Source organism: Prionailurus viverrinus, chromosome B2 (genome assembly GCF_022837055.1).
Source record: "Prionailurus viverrinus isolate Anna chromosome B2, UM_Priviv_1.0, whole genome shotgun sequence".
Classification (NCBI taxonomy): Eukaryota; Metazoa; Chordata; class Mammalia; order Carnivora; family Felidae; genus Prionailurus; species Prionailurus viverrinus.
This window is the reverse complement of record NC_062565.1, coordinates 149,991,877-150,009,965: the sequence shown is the minus strand read 5'-3', so window position 1 is coordinate 150,009,965 and position 18,089 is coordinate 149,991,877. Positions and strand designations below refer to the sequence as shown.

General features: G+C 52.7%; 1 protein-coding gene across 3 annotated transcripts in view; it reads left to right on the top strand.

Annotated features, from left to right (window-relative positions):
- RPS6KA2 (ribosomal protein S6 kinase A2) overlaps positions 1–18,089 on the top strand; it is a 355,183-nt gene that overhangs the window by 171,323 nt on the left and 165,771 nt on the right. The window contains exon 1 of one of the 3 annotated variants that reach the window (XM_047859632.1): positions 17,763–18,039. The exons of the other annotated variants lie outside the window; for them this stretch is intronic. Coding sequence (XP_047715588.1) covers positions 17,941–18,039 — 99 coding nt within the window. The 5' untranslated portion in view covers positions 17,763–17,940. Of the gene's footprint in view, positions 1–17,762; positions 18,040–18,089 lie in introns of those variants that run through there. 3 annotated transcript variants of the gene reach the window in all.

Below are 18,089 nucleotides of genomic sequence, written 5' to 3'. Positions count from 1 at the left end.
TGCATTTGCACCTGTCTTTTGGGTAAAACCAGGTGGTATAAATTTCCCAAGAAAAGTTTCAGATTCTCAATAAAATTTTTCAAGTGGGAAAGGAAATTGGAATGAAAATACATATGGAAATAAGTTCCTGGTGAGTTTTTTTTTTTTTTAATAAAAATAGCAAACAGAGATAAGATGTAATACCCCAGATGGCCTTTGTCACATGTAACCTGCAGGTGGTTCCCCTCTGAGGCCACCCACAGCCTCAGCCTGCCCCGTCTACGCAGAGCAGAGATGATCACAGACCGTATTCTCGCAGCATCTCTATTTTAACTTTCTTTCATATTCTTTTTTTAAAATTTTTTAAAATGTTTATTTTTTGAGAAAGAGAGATAGAGCGTGAGTGGGGGAGAGGCAGAGAGAGAGGGAGACACAGAATCCGAAGCAGGCTCCGGGCTCTGAGCTGTCAGCACAGAGCCCGCCGCGGGGCTCGAACCCACGAACCGTGAGATCGTGACCTGAGCCAGAGTCGGACGCTTAACCGACTAGCCACCTAGGTGCCCCCATTCTTTAATATTCTTAAATTCTTTTAGCTTTTAATGGTCTTGAAAACCCAGCAGCAGGAAAGAAGGAAGGTGTCTCAGGAGCGTAGGGGTCATGGGAGCCCGGTGGGGAAGGGTGAGCCCCCTGCCCCCGAATCGCGACTGTGTTAACCCTTCACCGGCGGCGTCCGGGGTGGTGCAGACTGAGGGGCTGGCCGGTCTGGGTCCCGGTCGTGTGGACACCTGAAATAACCACGGGCCACAGCTTACACATGGGTTCTCAGGAGCTGTGTTTCCAGAGGGACCCAGGGAAGAGCTCTGAGGATGTATTAGACCCAAGAGTCGTGTGTGTTGCACACACGCCCGTAAGCCACGCCCCATTTCGTAAATGTCACCATCCTCATTAATCAGCTAGTCAGACCCGATAATTCAGAATCCTCCACAAAGGTGGTCATCGCCTAAGCACCTAAGTGAGTTTAGTAGCTGGTGGCAGAGTATTTGACCACAGTCCCCAGTGCTTCAAGGAAATGTCTGCCCCCCTTTCTTGCGATGAAGCTCATAGCTTTCCTCGGGTTTCCTTGGTCTTTCTGTGAAGAATTGTCTACCGGTGATAAAATGTTAAGCGAAGCAAGGACACAGCCTAGTGGATCTCACGATCCTTGGCAAAGGTGAGAAATTCGTAAGAGGTGAACCAACACCGGGCTTCTAGCTTCATTGCTTGTAATAACCTGTTTTTCAGGTACACTTACATAATGCTGTGCCTCAGGATAATTGCATCATCTGGTTAAAAGAAATCTTTGAATCCCTGCCCACATGATACAACACTTTCCTGTACTTGCTGAGTTGTACAAATGGTTACATCCATTGGAAGTAGATGTGGTCTGCTTTTCAGAAAGAAAGAAGGAAAGGAAGGAAGGAAGGAAGGAAGGAACTTAAGATGCAACCATGAGATAAAGTAGAGAAAGCACCAATGTTGAACCAAAAGATTTCAGTTCTGATCTTTTTAAAAATTTTTTTTAACGTTTACTTATTTTTGAGAGAGAGAGAGAGAGAGAGAGAGAGAGAGACAGAGCGAGCAAGCCCGACACAGGGCTTGAGCTCACAAACCGTGAGATCATGACCTGAGCAGACGTCGGACGCTTAACCGACGGAGCCACCCAGGCGCCCCTCGGTTCTGATCTTAATTGTGACCCTCACCTCGCTGGTGACATGTCCTGTGCTGACATTTTCGGGTAGACAGAGTCTGTAGCTACAGAGCCGGCTTGGTGAGGGCACGGGACGTGGTCGCATCAGGGGTGTGCCCGGGAGGCACGGGACTTTCTCGTGGACCCATCCCCGGGCCACGATTTCAGGTGCTAGAAACAACCAAGCCAATGGCCTGTCCAGGTGCTAGACCCGAGCCACGTGAGTCTCACGAGCTCTATTAACCCGCCTCGAATCTCGCTACGCTGCCCAGTCACGACCAGTCCTGCAGTCCTGTCTGCGTCCTGGGAGTCACTTTTCTACTGGTTGCTCTGAGAGTCAGAATCATTTAGAATTTCAGCTGGAACGTTGGGGTGGGGGGTAGGGGGGCCTGGGTAGGCTGGAAGCCAAATTTTGAGCTTTCCCAAACCCATAGAATGTTGCCTGTGTGCACCTGCCCGACTCAGTTTTACCTTTGCCCACAGTATCATAGGCATGTGATGCCCTTGGCCTTAGTGCAAGGCCCGCTATAGGGAATGCGGGACATAGGCCTGAAAAGAAGCCACCATTTCTTGGCCCCTTGCCTGCCTCCAGGGAGCTGGAGAATAGCCCTGTCGTCCACTTCCTGGCTCCTGATGCAAGTTGGACGCTGCGTTGTTTTCAGTGTCCAGGAGTAAGAGTGTGGTGATGACAGATCTCCTGCAGAGACCCCAGAGTAGAGTCCCGGGGAAGCCCACCTGATTCCCTCAGAGGAGAGGGGACTGTGGCTCAGCAGCTTGGGGTATAGGGGAGTCGTGCACGTCTGTATTTCCCAACGACACATGTGACCTGATGTTGAGCAGACTTTCCTCGAGGCATATGCACCTGCCTGGTCCTGCTGGGCTGGAGAGTCGGGCAGAGGCCGGGGGTGGTGGGAGATGTAGCTTGAGGGCAGATGGGGACAAGTGATGGGTGTTGTTTGTTTCACGGACATCTGTTGACATGGGACCAGTTACAGGTGGTAACATTAGTTACAGGTGTACGGATGGTTCAACAAGTCATACGTTATGCTCTGCTCCCCACACCGTGGCTGCCGCTGTCACCACTATCCGTCTATCATCGACGGTATTCCCTGCGCCCGCGACCTACTCAGTGCAGAACTGGAGGCAAATGGACGATCAGGGTGATTGCGAAGCCCGCGATGGAGGCGTGTACGTTATCCTGCAGGCGCTCAGGGAGAGAGCATGAAAATCAGTGGTGCGGTGAGGTGGGCGTGCATGTGCACACACGTGTGTGTTATCTGTGCACACGTACGTGTGCATATATGCTGGGTGTGTGCGTGCGTAGGAAAGCTTCCCGGGGAAGGTGGCCCTTAAACGTACCTGTAAAGGATGAGGCCAAATTGGCTACATCAAGGTGCTGTTTTTGGAAAATGACAAGACCACCGTGTATGGGTAAAGTGAGGCAGAGCAGCCCTGGGGAAGGACCCCCGTCTGCGAGTCGGCCAGAAAGAGGTTGAAGAGGAACTGGGGGCTCTGAGGGGTCATCCAAGGGACTCAGTCTTTATCCTAAAAAGTAGGGGGAAATCAGCGACTAGGGGGTCAGAGAGGGGTTTGGCCAGCCGTGACTTGTGAGAGCCCATCCAGATGTAGGTGTGGAATGATCCCGTGCACGTTGTACACGTCGGAGCCACCGTCCGGGACTGTGTAGAAACACGGACTCCTACAGAGCCCTCACCGCCCCCCGGAGGCTGTCCGGGTGCCACCCAGACGGACGTGGCTTCACCCACGCCTCTCGGGTCCTCTGCTGAGAGCAGACCCCAGGTCCACACCATTGCTTGCAGGCTGCGGGCATCAGTCTTGACATCCCAGCGGGGGAGGAGCAAGACCCAGTCAGGGGTGGGGGCTGATTTTATTCTGAACATCGTGTCGCACCGAGGGAGAGCCCCTGCCCCCACTGTGCGTCCCGGGCTCACTGACATCACACTGGTCCTCCCCACAGGGGGGATCTCCTGGGACATGGTGGTGCTCTCAGGGACCCTGGCCTTTTCTACAGGGGCTTCTCCCAAAGAAGTTAACCCTGTGATCCCATCCCCACCCCTGGCGCTCTCTCTCTCTCGCTCTCCCTCTCTCTCTCTCTCTCTCTCTCTCTCTCTCGACTGCCCCAGTTCCAAAATCAAGGAGTTGATTCTGTCTCGAAGGCTCCAGAGATCTTGGGCCAGCCTCTCTCCAGCTTCCGGTGGTGCCGGGGATACTCGGGGTCCCTGGCGTGTGGACGTAGAGGCATCAGGCCGGTCTCGGTCTCTGGCTGCACGTGCTGTTCCGTGCGTGTGTCTCTTCTCGTAAGGACGGCAGACGTGCTGGATTTAGGGCCCAGCCGAATCCCGTTATAACCTCGTCTCAGCTTGATTGCCTTTTGTGAAGACTCTTTCAAAATCAGGTCGCATTCACGGGTTTGGGTGTCGGGACTTGAGTGTATCTTTTGGGGGGACACAGACCGCGAGCACATCAGTCGTGTTAATGCCCCACGGAAGAGCCCAATTCCCAGCCCTGCATTTCTTGAGGGTTTTGTGGGTTTTTTTATACTCTTAGGCCGTTACGCAAAATATTTCCAAGCTAAAGTGTGTTTGCCGTGTGCTTTCGCGTTTGCAGCTTTCAGCCTAATCCCTCCCTGGGAAGACGGGGATCTCGCTGAAGTGTGGCTCCCCGGAAAGCGGTGGTGGGGCTGGAGTCTCAGGCTTCCCGAGAGCCCGCCGCAGCCTCCCGGGGAGGAAGGGAGATCACAAGAATAACCAGAAGCCGTGCCGTCGTGGGCTGGGGGAGCCGCACAGAAAACGAGGCACTGTTGGCTCAGAACCGTGGCTGTCCCAGCGCTGGACTTCAGGATGTCCCATTGTGAATCGAACACCTGTTCCCTGTAAAGAACTCTTTTTGGAAGTAGCACGTCCTCTGGCCTTCCATACCTAAAAATATGATTTCTGGTTGCCGACTTGGCCCCTTAGTTTGCCAAGGTGATCTCCAGTTACGGGCTGAAAGAGAGGAAGAGGGCGGGGCGGGGAGGGGACCAGCCTTTAGACATCAGTCTTCGTCCGTGTACCCTCTGTCCTGCGTCACAAAGCGCGTGGTGTCGGGAGGAATGGTGCGGCCTGGCCGCCGGTCCCACTGCCTGCTTTCACTCACCTGTCTGTCCAGCAGATACGTGTTTTGCGTGTACCAGGCACTGGGTGGGCCGGTTTGCAAGACAGACGCAACTCTGCCCTCGTCGAGTCTGTGGTCCAGGGGGAATAAAAGCATTCATCCCATGATCGCACAGACACCTAAGTATTCCCATCTGAGTAATTCCTCTCGCATCGAGAGCGTCTCCTGGGGGCCTGGCTGATGTGGGGGTTCATGGAAGGCACCCGGGAGGACTGGTGTTGGTTGGAGGAGGGGTGTAATCTCGGCAAAAGAGAGCAGGGGGGGCAATGTGCCCCGGGGCGGGGTAACTGGGGGTGGGGGCCCGAGCCAATGAGGAGCTGAGGTCAGAGGTCAGTTCTGTAGAATTTCGTTCGCAGGAAGGAAAGGCGTTCAAGGCATTGATCTGGAAATAGGCCTGAGATTTGTGTCAAAACACCGTGAGTGTTTGGGGCGCCCGGGGGGCTCAGTGGGTCGAGCGTCCGACTTCGGCTCAGGTCATGATGTCCAGGTTCATGAGTTCGAGCCCCCCGCGTGGGGCTCTGTGCTGACAGCTCGGAGCCTGGGGCCTGCTTCAGATTCTGTGTCTCCCTCTGTCTCTCTGTCTCTCAAAAATAAATAATAAAAAAAGAGAGAGAGAGAAAAGGAGAAGCACCGTGAGTGTTTCTCTGCCTCCATCAGCTTCTGTACACGAGAGTGGTGTTTTACATATTGGAGGCCACACTGTCAGTTCCCGAGTTAAGGGATTAATCACCAGCTGAAGGGCTTGTGTGAAACCTGGGTCTCTGATCGGGAGAGCGCCTCTCAACTTGTTATTCTTCAAGGCTGTGCAGGTTCCTCTTGACCTTTTCATTCTCCCATAAAACAGGTAGAGTTCGTTTGTCAAGTTGCACCAAATAACCCCAGGGTTCTCATCAGAATCCAGTTAGATTATTAATCAACGTGGAGAGAATTTCCCTTCTCGGAATTTGGAGGATACTTTTATCTTTGTGGGTTCTTTTTTTCCCCCTTGAGCATTGGTTGTCTCTCCATTTCCTGTGTTCTTTAATATTATTCAATAGTTTAATAATTAAATATTTCATGATAATTATTATAGTTGTATCTTAAATAGTATTTGAGAGCTGCATTTTCTTAAAGACTTTTTTTAATGTCTATATTTATTTTTGAGACAGAGAGAGACAGAGCGTGAACAGGGGAAGGGCAGAGAGAGAGAGGGAGGGAGGAGAGCACAAGTCAAGGAGGGGCAGAGTGAGAGAGAGAGAGAGAGAGAGAGAGAGAGAGAGAACTCCAAGCAGGCACTGCGCTGTCAGCAGAGTCCAATGTGAGACTCGAACCCACAAGCCATGAGATCACGACCTGAGCCAAAGTCAAGAGCCAAAGGCTCAACTGACTGAGCCATGCAGGCGCCCTTCTTTCTAGAAAGATTTTTTAAGTGCTGGATCAATTTGTTAAGTAATTATAAAACCTGTAAGATTTTTAATTTTCCCTGAGTCACTTTTCTGACATTATCTTTTCCTAGGATTGGTGCATCTCACCCACGGCTTCAAATTCAAAGCCCTAAAGTTGTTTATGATCGACTCTGAGAATCCCATTCATTTCTGCTGTCCCTGGAGCTGGGCCCTTTCTATTCCTAAGTATTTGTGCTGCGTCCTTTTCAATTGATTATTCTTACCCACATGTATCACTCCATTGAGTTTTTCAAAATACACTTTTGAATTTGTTTGTCTTCTTTACTGTATCTTTTTTCTCTCATGAATCTGATTTTCATTTTCAGTATTTTCTTTCCTCTGCTTTCCTTGAGTTTATTCTCCTGGGGCTTTCCTCCCTTATTCCATAAGTTATATGCCTAATGCATTAATTTTTAGACTTCTTTCTAACAGAAGCATTGGATGCTGTAAACATCTCTCTAAATTTTAACCTGATAGCATCCCACAGAGATTGAGAAGCAGTATTTCTTTAAATCTCTCAAATCCAAATAATCTCCAGCTTTTGCTATGATTTATACATTATTAAATATTTACTTATCAATAATATTGAGTCATTTATATAAGCAATTAGACTGTATTTTTAAAATTTCCAATCATGTGGGGTTGTTAAGTGATAGAGTAAAAAATGGTCTTTATGGTGCAGTAAGAAAAATCAACCTATATGGTAGCAACTACTTAGGAGATTATTTTTTTAGATAGTTTACTGATCTGTGCCTTGCAGCCTAAGTTCCAAGATGGTCAATTTTTTTAACTATTCCACGTGTACTTGGAGAAAATGCCCGGTCTGGAGTGGTTGGATGTTGAGCACTGTATATGTTCCTTAGGTCAGCTTTCCCAAATGTATTATTTAATTATTCTAATGCGTGCTGAATTCTGTTTTTCTGTGTGATCTATCCTGTATTGAGAGCTATGTTAAGAACTTTGCCACATGACAATGGATGGTCAGTTTCTCCTCTTAGTTCTGTCCATTTGGGGTTAGTGTATTTTGAAAGTGTATTATTTGGTGCATGCAGGTTTAGGGTTATTGAATCTTCCTGGTGAATTGAATGTTCTTCAGTATATAGTGATACTGTATCTTCAGATGCTTGTTGTGTATTTCGTATGGGGCTAATGTTGTTTTACCAGCCCTCTTTTCATGAGTATCTGCATGGGCTGTCTTTTGTCATTCTTTCGTTTGAACCTTTCTATGTCTGTTGTTTTAGACGTGTCTCTATAGCTACACACTTGTTTTAAACCGGTTTAGCGCTCTTTGTCTATTCACTGAGAGTGTAGCCCGTTAATGTGGATTGTAATTTTTTATATATTTTGATTTGTTTCTACCCTTTCAGTTTGTGTAAGGTTTAGTTTGATTTTGCCTTACTCGCAGCTAATTAGCCTGCTACTGTTTGGGGGAGGGAGACATAAGCTTCAAGGATCAGAAAGAAGGGACTTCATGGTGCAAGGAGCAGACGGTGGCATGAAAACCGTGTTGGCACGGGGTTCCTTTGCCGCCAAGTTCCATTGGGCCATCTTAGGCTGGAGGGCGGATGGATCCCGTGGTCACTGTCAAGCCGCATCCCTGCCAGAAACACAGAGTTTGAGGGGCCTGGTATTTTGTGACGAGTGGTCGCAAGACTGCTCTTTGTCTTGGAGAGAAACATGACTTCATCCCTCAAGGATGCCCTGCTCCCAGAAAAATCCCGAGCACTGGCCTGGGTTAGGAGTGGGCAGTGCCTTATGTGTTTCCCATACTCAGCAAGAACGAATGAAGAAAGCGGAGACATTCAGGGCCCATGGTGGCCGCGCCCTCAGCGAGACGTTGGAAGATGTTCACGCTAGTTCCCGTCCCGCCGTCTATGCTACTTTTTAAATCAAGACGTCGTTGATAACTTACGTCAGGGTATACACGCACAAATTGTGCGACGCTTTGATTCTTTATGCGTTCGTAAGTGTTTTGTTCTACCCATAAGTTTCCTTGTCGGATTTCTCAGCCGGTTTACCTGGAAGTGACTTTATCTTGCCCTTATTCTGGAAAGGTATTTTGCAAGGCAGAGGCTTTGAAGTCGAAATGGTTTCCCTCAGCGCTGTTTACTTACTATTCCACTCTCCCGTGGCTTCCAACAGTGTCATTGAGATGTCAGTCGACACTCTAATTGACGTTCCTATGTAGAAAACCTGTCTCTCCTTATGGTTGCTTTGAAGAAGCATTCAGTGGATTTAATATGTATTTAGGTATGGATTTCTTTTTATCTAATCCTCCTTGGGATGTGGGGAGGCTTCATAAATACGAGGATTGGTGTATTCTATCAACTCCAAAAGCTTCTCAGCCATCGGCTCACCTCTTTGAATAACATGTATCTGGGTTTCTTTCTCAGAGTACGACTCAGAGGCACTCTGGATTTTTCTCCCTCTGTCTTCCACATCCTTAAACTGGCCTTCGTAGTTCTTGTCTTCTTGACTTCCCAGTTTGCATGTTGTCACTTATCATCAGATCTAACTTTTCCTTTATTAACTGTTTCTTGGACGTGGTCTAAACCACTGTTTATCTGTTGAGATTTTAATTTAAATCATTGTAGTTTAATTTTTTAAAGTAGCCTTCACACCCAATACGGGGCTTGAACCTACAACCCTGAGCTCAAGACCTGAGCTGAGATCAAGAGTCAGACACCCAGCTGACTGAACCGCCCAGGCACCCTCAGTTTAATTTTTTTAAGTTCTACTTATGTTAACAAATCTGCTTGATCGTTTTATAATCTCTAGTTCCCTTGTTAATACTTTCAGTCTTCTTTTTTGTTTTTTAAACATATTTAACGTATTTTATATCATTTACACAAAAATTTCAACCTCTCCGTCTTTGCGAGTCTGATTCCGCGGCTCATCATCTCTGATGCCTCTCGCTCGTGTTAGCTATTTCCTCGCATATTTATGATCGCAAATCGGGTCCCTTGGAAGGTTTTCTGTTTGAGCTTTGAGACACGCTTAAAGTAATTTCTCCAGAGTCCTTATATTTGCTTCTGCCTGGTCCTTGGGATGCTACAGTCTGGGACCATTAAAAAGTAAATTGTTGGCTTGGAGTTTTTCAAGCTGGTAGTACCTGTGGATTTTGTTCTGGAACTAACCGTGAGCCGCAGGAGGCTGGCCTTCGCTTCTTACAGTGCTCACGCCTGAATACGCAGGTCCCCTCCCAGCCGTCCCCCTACAATCTGCTCTGTGGGGACCCTGACTTTCAGCAGAGTGGCTCAGACCTGACCTCCCACCCCGCACGGCCCCAAGCTCTCTCCAGTCCTGTTCTCCAGACCCTGCCGAGACTCGGGTCTGGGTTACAGGGATTGACATCCACCTCCGGGACAAACGTTGCTTCCTCTTAGGGAATATCTTCTGAGCCTCAATTTCTGCTTACATTTGTGTTCCCCTACGTACTATTGGATCAGCCATGCTTTTAAAAAAAAGAGGATTTTCTTCTTGTTCTATCCAGCATCTTTGTGTCTCAGGAAGGCTCCCTCTGCATATGTAACCTGTTCTACTAGGAAGAATGTCATGCCACCTCCCCAGCCCCACCCTTGCCACCTCCCCAGCCTCCGCCAGAGGCTCCCTGATGAGGAAGGTGAATTCCAGGCACTACGGCCCTTAAGCCTTGTGGCTTTTAGTGTCGCCGAGAATTTCTCGTATGTGTGCATCTGGTTCCCATCTCCGATATAGGTGTTTGGTGTTTGGGATTCCATGGATGTCTATGAAATATTGTTTAAAAGATGAACATTTCTCGCTAAGAAAAACTTCTGGCAAGATTTGACATTCTCCTTTGTACCCATTCCAGGTCTTGAGGGACTTTTCTATTTTGAGGATTTTTTTTTTTCCTTTTTAAGTTACAGAAATCCTTCCTGCTATAGTTTTCACCTGTTTCCTCTTTCCTGTTGACTCCCTTCCTCTTGAAGTTCCTCTGTAACTTGGGCATCGGCTCGGGCTGACAAGAAAAAGCCCCCGTGCCTCTATTCACAGTCGGGTTTTCTCACATGCCGTTAGACCAAACGCTGTGTTCACTGGTGAGCCTGTGCACCGGCTGTCTCCATCACAGAGGGTCACCGGGACTTCTGTCTGGGGATGACAAGTGTGCCTTAATCTCCGCGGGCAGCATAACAAAGCACGGCAGACCGGAGGGCCGCAAAGAGCAGGCACTGATGGCCCCACACTTCTGGAAGCCGGAAGCTGGAGACGGAGATCGAGGTGCGTCGAGGGTCAGGCTCCCCTGACTCCCGGAGGGGAGTTCTGCCTCACCTCTTGCACCACTCCGATCCCTGCCACCCTTGTCACGTGGCCTCATTGTGAGGACATCAGTCACATTGCATTAGAGCCCATCCTACCCCGGTATGCCCTCATCTTAACCAGTTAACATCTCCAGCAACCCAGTTTTCAAATAAGGTCACATTCTAGGGGCCTGGGAGTCGGGACTTCAACATATTGTTTTAGGAAGGCACACAGTTCAACCCGTAAGAAACCAACATGTAAACACTAGGAAGGTCAACCCCAGGGTTTCTGCTGGTACTGTCACCCCCCCAGCGAAGAATGCCCCTTTCGCCCCTCCCCCACGTAAAATACCGATCATTAGAAAAGACCAAGCACGTTACGGCATCTACACGAAATGTTTTCCAACTGCTTTTCTCGGCCACGGGCTTGGGTCCATTCCGCTGTTTTGTGTAACAAGCCTCACTTTGGTGTCCCTGTGCTGTCTCGTGAGTAAGCTGACCTTTAAGAGGAAAGCTAGATACTCTGCACCAAAAGCACAGCCATAAGGAGGCCCAGGGAGGCCAGCAGACTTCTGTCTGTGAGATGCTGTGTCCCCAGGATTCTGGCCTTGTGCCACGTCTTGACCAAGTGTAATCATCTAGGGAATGAGGGTCCTAGCCTGTCACCGTCTTGCTTGCCTCTCCCTTCTTTGATTTCTTTTGGTAAACACCTAGGAAAGTGCCTGAGATACTGCTGGGAACTCACTGATACGCAGACCTTGTGGGGACCCTTTTGTCTTACGTACGTTTAGACACTAGGTTCGGCGCCCTGAGCCGCCTAAGATGGGATTCGTTGTGTCCATTCTGCGGATTTCATAAGTGTGTTATATAGATGAACAGTGATGTAGGCCCAGCTGTTGACAACCAGCACATCTCCAAAAATAGTCAACGTAAAACCCCTTAAACAAACGTGTGGAGGCCTGAAGATCGTAGCCGCCCTGAGTATCTCCGAGTTGGTGGGCGGGGTGGGCAGAGAAGCCAGGAGTCATCATCTGGTGCTGTAAGTAACATGGGGAGCCCCGGGGAAGACTCCCGAACACCGCCTGCAGCGTTGGGGGGTTTGGGGAGACTTCCCGGCAGCGACCCAGCCCTGCGCCGTGAAGTGGGAGAGGGGTGCAGCCAGTGGGTGGAGGCGGGCGGGCAGGAAGGGCGTCCCGGGCAGTGACCACAGCACGCGCGGTGTCGGGGACACCGGGAGCTCGTGCTCATGGGGCGCGTCGGCGTGGCCCAGCCCGCGTTCTGGGGCAGGGAAGGTGGGGGACAGTGGCAGGGCAGAGGGAGCAGTGACCAAGAAGAGCGTGGCCGTGCAGCTCTGGAGTCTGTCCTTCTTCTGGAAGAGCTGGGGACCTGTGGTGCATGGGGGTAGCTTGACCCGCTTTGCTCCTAGAAAGATCATTTTAGTAGCAGGATTGCAGATGGGCTGTGATGGATGGGACCCGGCCTGAGATTACTGCATTCTGGCAGGAACCGATGAGGGCCCAAGCCACGTGACCGATAGCAAGGGCTGGGAGGGAGGTGGGGGGAGGAGTGAAAGATACTGAGAACGTCTCGCCAGCACGTCTCTGCACGTTGGAATCTGGGAATAAGGAGGCACAGAAGTGAGCGTCATTCTTGCCTCCTGCTTTGGACAACGGGGTGCACGGGGCACTTACAGAAGACGATACGGTTCAACAGGCAGCTTTCAGATGGAAATTCTAGAAGTGGGGGTCTGCTTCCTTCCCAGTCACCACCACTCGTTTTCTGTGTGACACTCGTCAGCGCCCCAGCCTCCCTCCATCACCCCCCCCCCCCCGCCATGACACACGGGTGTCTCCAAACACTGCCAGACGTCCCCTTGGGGGACAAAGCCTGACGCAGTTGAGGACCCTGTTCTAGAGGCTCAGGGTTTCAGGAGAGGAACAGCGCACAGAAACACGACTCAGGTGTTTGACGTCTGATACGCCTTCCACGGAGCAGCCCTTCCCACGGCCAGTCAGCCCTGTGACACGGAGCACGTGTGCGAGCGTGTATGACATGTGTCCAGCCCTACGTTGGCACGTTCCCAGGAGTATCTTGTCCAGTTTTCTCTGCTGGGGCGCTTTTAGACTCTCTTGAATTGTATTTTCATGTCTTCCTTTTATTTCCTTGAACGTATCCGATGTCATAATTTCACATCCCACATCCGGTAAATCAGGGCACGTCTGATGCCACGGGCAGCTGTCTTCCTGGTCATGCGCTCGGTGGCCATGAGCTCGTGCTCCCTGGAGCTGCGTCTGAGGGAATTCTCGAAGGCTGGGTCTCATGGGGATTTCTCTAGAGGGCCTTGCTGTGTGTTTCTGCTGGGCGCCTCGGGTGAGAATTAGCCAGGATCACTTGAGTCTGCGTTGCCGTTGTTGGGTGACCCAGAGAATGCATTCGATCCAGGAGGGGATGTGTGGGCACAGAGGTCCCAGGGGCTCGTTCTCGTCCTCCCCCTCCCCGTCCTGTGCCAGTGCTCTGTCGCGAGCCCTTGTCTGTAGGAGGAATTTCCGGCCACCTTGCCCTGAGGGCAGAGCCCTGCCCCACCCCGACCCCAGAGGGTGGCGTCCCTCCTCTGGGCCCCTCGCTGCTGTAAACGGATCGTCAGGATAGCAAACCTGGATGTGACTCTTGACTCCTCTCCCCCCTCACTCATCACATCCAGTTGTAACTGGTTTGTCGAGCAGACTTGGCTTGTGAGCGGATCAAAACACACCTTCCGATGCTCGATGCTCGTCCAAGTGAACCACAGGGAGACCCCATCAATTTGCACAGCTTTTGCTTCCCACTCCCGGATAATAGACAACTGTGTTTGCTCTAAGTGTTAAATACTTGATTGAGGAATGAATATTTCAAGTCCTAAGGACTGGCCACACTCGGGTCTCTTTGCCTGGCTGGAACCTGCTGTGTCCCCTCCAGGGTCAGATCGGGAGGGCAGGGGATAAGGGAGAGGACACATATACTTACACTGCTCTGTGCCCAGCTGGGCTCTCGCTGACCCTTCCTCTCAGGGAGAGCTGTCCTGTCTTCTTCGGGGGGTATTGTGCCTGGAGACCCCCCACCCAGCCTGTGCACACTAACAGGACAGAGGCCTCTCTCTCTGGAAGTTACCTGGAATTCTTCCCTCAGCCCTGGGCCCGCTGCCACACCACTTCCGCTCCAGACAGGGTCTCCGAGACCCCCACACTGGCCCCTTTCCCACGTGGCCATGCCTGATCTGTAAGACATTTTCTCGCATCCTTCCCCCTACAAGCCCTGTGAACACAGGCCCGCTCTCTAAACGGCCCCGCCCGAGCCACCCGGAGCAAGGGCCACCCCGTGTCTCTCTCGATCCCAGGCCTGAGCTGCGGCGTCCCCAGCAGATCACAGCTGTCACCGTGGGGCTTGAAGCAAAGAAGCTGCCATCCCCCCACCCGGTCCTCTGGGTGGAAGGGAAGGAGGGGTATGACAGCACAGACTTTGCCAAAGTTACCTTCCTTCCAGAACCCTCTCTCCTTCCTATCCAGGGTCTGTTCTGTCCTCAAGGAAGGCGGGGCTCCAGGGTCGAGCAGACCTTACTTGTTGTCTCGAAATTCTGAAACATCATACCTCATGTGTCTTGGGGACTTGGTAGGAACTTTAATTTTCATGACTCGGTCATGAAACCCTGTTCGTTGTAACTTCTCGATAACCCTGTTCTTCCGCAAGCCGGGACCCCACTCCCTCTGTTTGCCTGGGAAATGGCTCCTCATCCTTAGAGGTGACCCCAGATGCCACCACCGCCTCCGTGGCTTCTCCAGCTAGGGTTGACTTCTCATTTACCTCCGCCCCCGCGTCTCCTTACGCCTTCCTTTCTCCTTGCATCAAACCCGCATCGTGTGTGTTCGCTCACCTTCTCTTCCTCGTGGCTGCGAACTTGTGCGGGCCACGAGCCACAGCCCTTTTTGTATTCCTGAGGCTGCTCACGGTATCGAGCACTGTGAGGTGTTCCGCAGTCCCCTGGGGAACTGAGGTGAATGCACGTGGCCAGTCCGGCGTTCTCTTCGAAGCAACAACCACGCAGCATTCAGTCCCAGGCTTCTGTGTTTAAGTCAGGGGAAAACTTAACCACGGCGGGGTGAGGGGGTGCCGATCAGCTTTGTCTTCTCTTCAAGATGTCCCCCTCCTCCCCGCCATCTGGGCGTGAGCCTTTATTAAGCTCACCCTTCCCCCTAGTATTTGGGGGGGGATCATTTAGGCCCAGGTTAAAGAGGACCCTGACCTCCTATAGATTTGGTGGTCTGGAGGTATTCATTGTATTCGTGGAAATGGTGGTAAATGTGGTGGTAAACAATTTCTAGAGATTACTTTTTAAATGTGTATTTACTTACTTTGAGAGAGAAAGCATGCACAAGCAGGGGATGAACAGAGAGGGAGAGAGGGTGAACACGAGCAGGGGAGGAGCATAGGAAGTAAGAGAGAATCCCAAGCAGGCCCCATGCTCCGCGCCGAGCCCGACTCTGGGCTTGATCTCACCACCATGAGCTCCTGACCTGAGCTGAATCCAAGGAGTTGGACGCTTAACCGACTGAGCCACCCAGGCACCCCTTTAGAGATTTTGATACACTTGCTTTACCTGGATAAAGACACAGGCAGACAAATATTCTAGCAATGAAATCATGTCTATAATTGAACCTAGGAAGGCTTTTTATTTTTTTCTCCTGTGACGTCCAAGTTCACTAGAACTGTTTGCACTCAAGTGTAGGGGGAATCATGAGCATCTCATGAGGCATTTCCTTTCCAATTCTGTCACACCAGGTCAAAATGCTCTTGTGGTAAAACACAGGCCTTGATTTAGGCTGGCCCCGAGGCTTTTGTCCTCGCCAAGCAAGGAAGTGGCCATGTCCGCATCCTGACTCTAAACTCTGAGCTTACGCCACGGAGCCCGCGACATCCATTAAACCCCAGAGAGCGGATCTGCCCTCACGTCTTCGCCCAGATGCAGCATGAAATCACCGTTCCCACTGGGGGCATCTGGCCTCCATACTCACTTTAGCCAAGATAGTCCTCCCCGGGGTTTTAATGCAACCTATCGTTTAGCCAAGGGGATGACGGGACACGTGGATTTTTCACAAGCTTCCGGCCACAGAGCAGTAGTTGTCACACAGTGTATGCGTGAATGTTTCTGGACTTCTCAGGGCATTGGTGGCAGTATGCTCCTGAGATTGTTTGACCTTGTTTTAAATTAAAGGTTTTGTTTGTGTGTTTGTTTTGTTTTACATTTTTAAGATGTTTATTTATATTTGAGAGAAAGCAGAGACAGAGGGAGGCACAGAATCTGAAGCAGGCTCCGGGCTCTGAGCTGTCAGCACAGAGCCCCATGCGGGGCTGGAACTAACCAACCCTGAGATCATGACCTGAGCTGAAGTCAGAAGCTTAACCATCCGGGACACCCAGGTGCCCAGACCCTATTTTAAACGTTGACTCAACATGTGCACATTGCACAAGAGTAAAATCGAAAAGGCTGCACAGAGCTCTGAGCTCAAAGATCTGAAACTGTCCATAGCTCTCTGATGAGCGTTTCTTAAAAAAAAAAAAAAAAAAAAAAAAAAGTGTGTTCCCCTTTAAGGCAACCCCCCCCCCCCCCCCCCCCCCCCCAGCCCTACAGCCAGCAGCTGGCCTCTGAGAGCCCTGCCTCAGGACACTGGCTGTGCCGGGCCTAGTAAGTCATCCGTTTGAATAATTTTCTATATATGGAGTCGGAGGTCATGGAGAACGGATATGCCTTTGTTCTCCAAGCACTGCCAAGGGAGGTTTCCCCAGAGCGCGTGCGGATCCGTTCATCCCCGGGGAGTGAGTCCCGGGGCTGCGGGGCCTGGCGGGGCCGAGGAGAGGTGCGGGGCGCACTGGGAACGCTCACGGAGCCCCTGGGATTTGGGGTTCAGTTTCCAGGCATGTTTGCTAATGAACAAAAGTTTTGTCCGGCGCAGAAGAGCATTATGCCCAAGTGTGTATGTGGCTGTTTTAAGGAAAGGAAACAGCGACACCCCCAAGCTAGAGAACAGCCCCGCAGGCCAGCGGAGCAGAACCGAGGGCAGGCGCCCGAGACGCCGGGCCCAGCACCGCCCGCTCGGGGCCCCGCCCGGTCCTCCGCCCGGTCCTCCGCCCAGCTCGCTAAGCAGGCACCGCCCAGGGCGCTGATTGGCGTTGTGGGCGGGGGGCGGGGCAGTGCGCCGGGAGTGCTCCCAGGGAGGAGGAAGAGGAGGCAGGGCAGGAGCCCCGGGGGGGGGGGGGGGGGGGGGGGCGGCGGGACGGTGGCCCTGATTGGTGGTAGTGGCGGGCCCAGGGCAGGGGCGGGGCTTCTCGGGACGGGTCCTCTCGGGGGCCGAGGAGGAGAAGGAGAAGGAGGGAGACCTTGGGGCTGCAGGCGCTGATTGGTGGCAGTGACGAGGGGCGGGGCAAGGAGACGGGCCCTGATTGGTAGCTGATGGAGGGCGGGGCGGGTTGGGGCGGGGCTGCGCGGGGCTTGTCCTCGCCAGGTGGAGAGGAGGAGGAGGAGGAGGAGGAGGAGGAGGGAGCATCTGATTGGCCGTAGTGGCTGTGGGCGGGGCGGGGCGCGGCCTCCCACAGCTGGTTCTCACGGGCTGGTGGCTGCAGCAGCAGCAGAAGGAGTAGGAGGGAGCATGTGGGGCGGCGGGCACTGATTGGCGGTAGTGGTTGTGGGCGGAGCGGGCTGGGGCTGGGCTGCGCGGGGCTGGCCCTCGCCAGGTGGTGGTAGCAGGAGGTGGAGAGGAGGAGGAGGAGGAGGAGGAGGAAGCATCTGATTGGCCGTAGTGGCTGTGGGCGGGGCGGGGCCGCCCAGGGCTGGTCCTCGGGGGGCGGTAGCAGCCTCGGCAGCAGCTGCAGCCGCAGGAGAAAGTAGGAGGGAGCATGTGGGGCGGCGGGCACTGATTGGCGGTAGTGGTTGTGGGCGGGGCGGGGCGGGGTGGGGCAGGGCTGCTGGGGGCTGGTCCTCGCGGGGAGGCGGCAGCAGCAGCAGCAGCAGCAGCAGCAGCGGGAGGTGGAGGAGGAAGAGGAGGAGGAGCTGGAGGCCGCTGGGGCAGCGGGCACTGATTGGCGGTAGTGGCTGTGGGCGGGGCGGGCTGCCCGGGGCTGGTCCTCGCAGGCTGCAGGGGGAGGAGGGAGGAGGGAGCGCTGGAGCGCCGGCCGCCGTGGCCGGCTCGGCCTGCCCTTTGTGCCCGCAGCCCGCGCCCCGCGCCGATGGCCGCCGCGCCGGGCTCCCTGGCGGCGCGCACCCGCCCGCGGACCTGACCCCGCGCGCCTGGGATGCGCCGGGAATGCGCGTCCTCCGGGCCTGCGGCTCCTCCCGGCTGGGCGCGGGGCGATGGACCTGAGCATGAAGAAGTTCACCGTGCGACGGTTCTTCTCCGTGTACCTGCGCAAGAAGTCGCGCTCCAAGAGCTCCAGTCTAAGTCGACTCGAGGTAAATGCCGTCGCCTCTGTGCGCGCAGGTACCCGGGTCCCCGCCGCGCC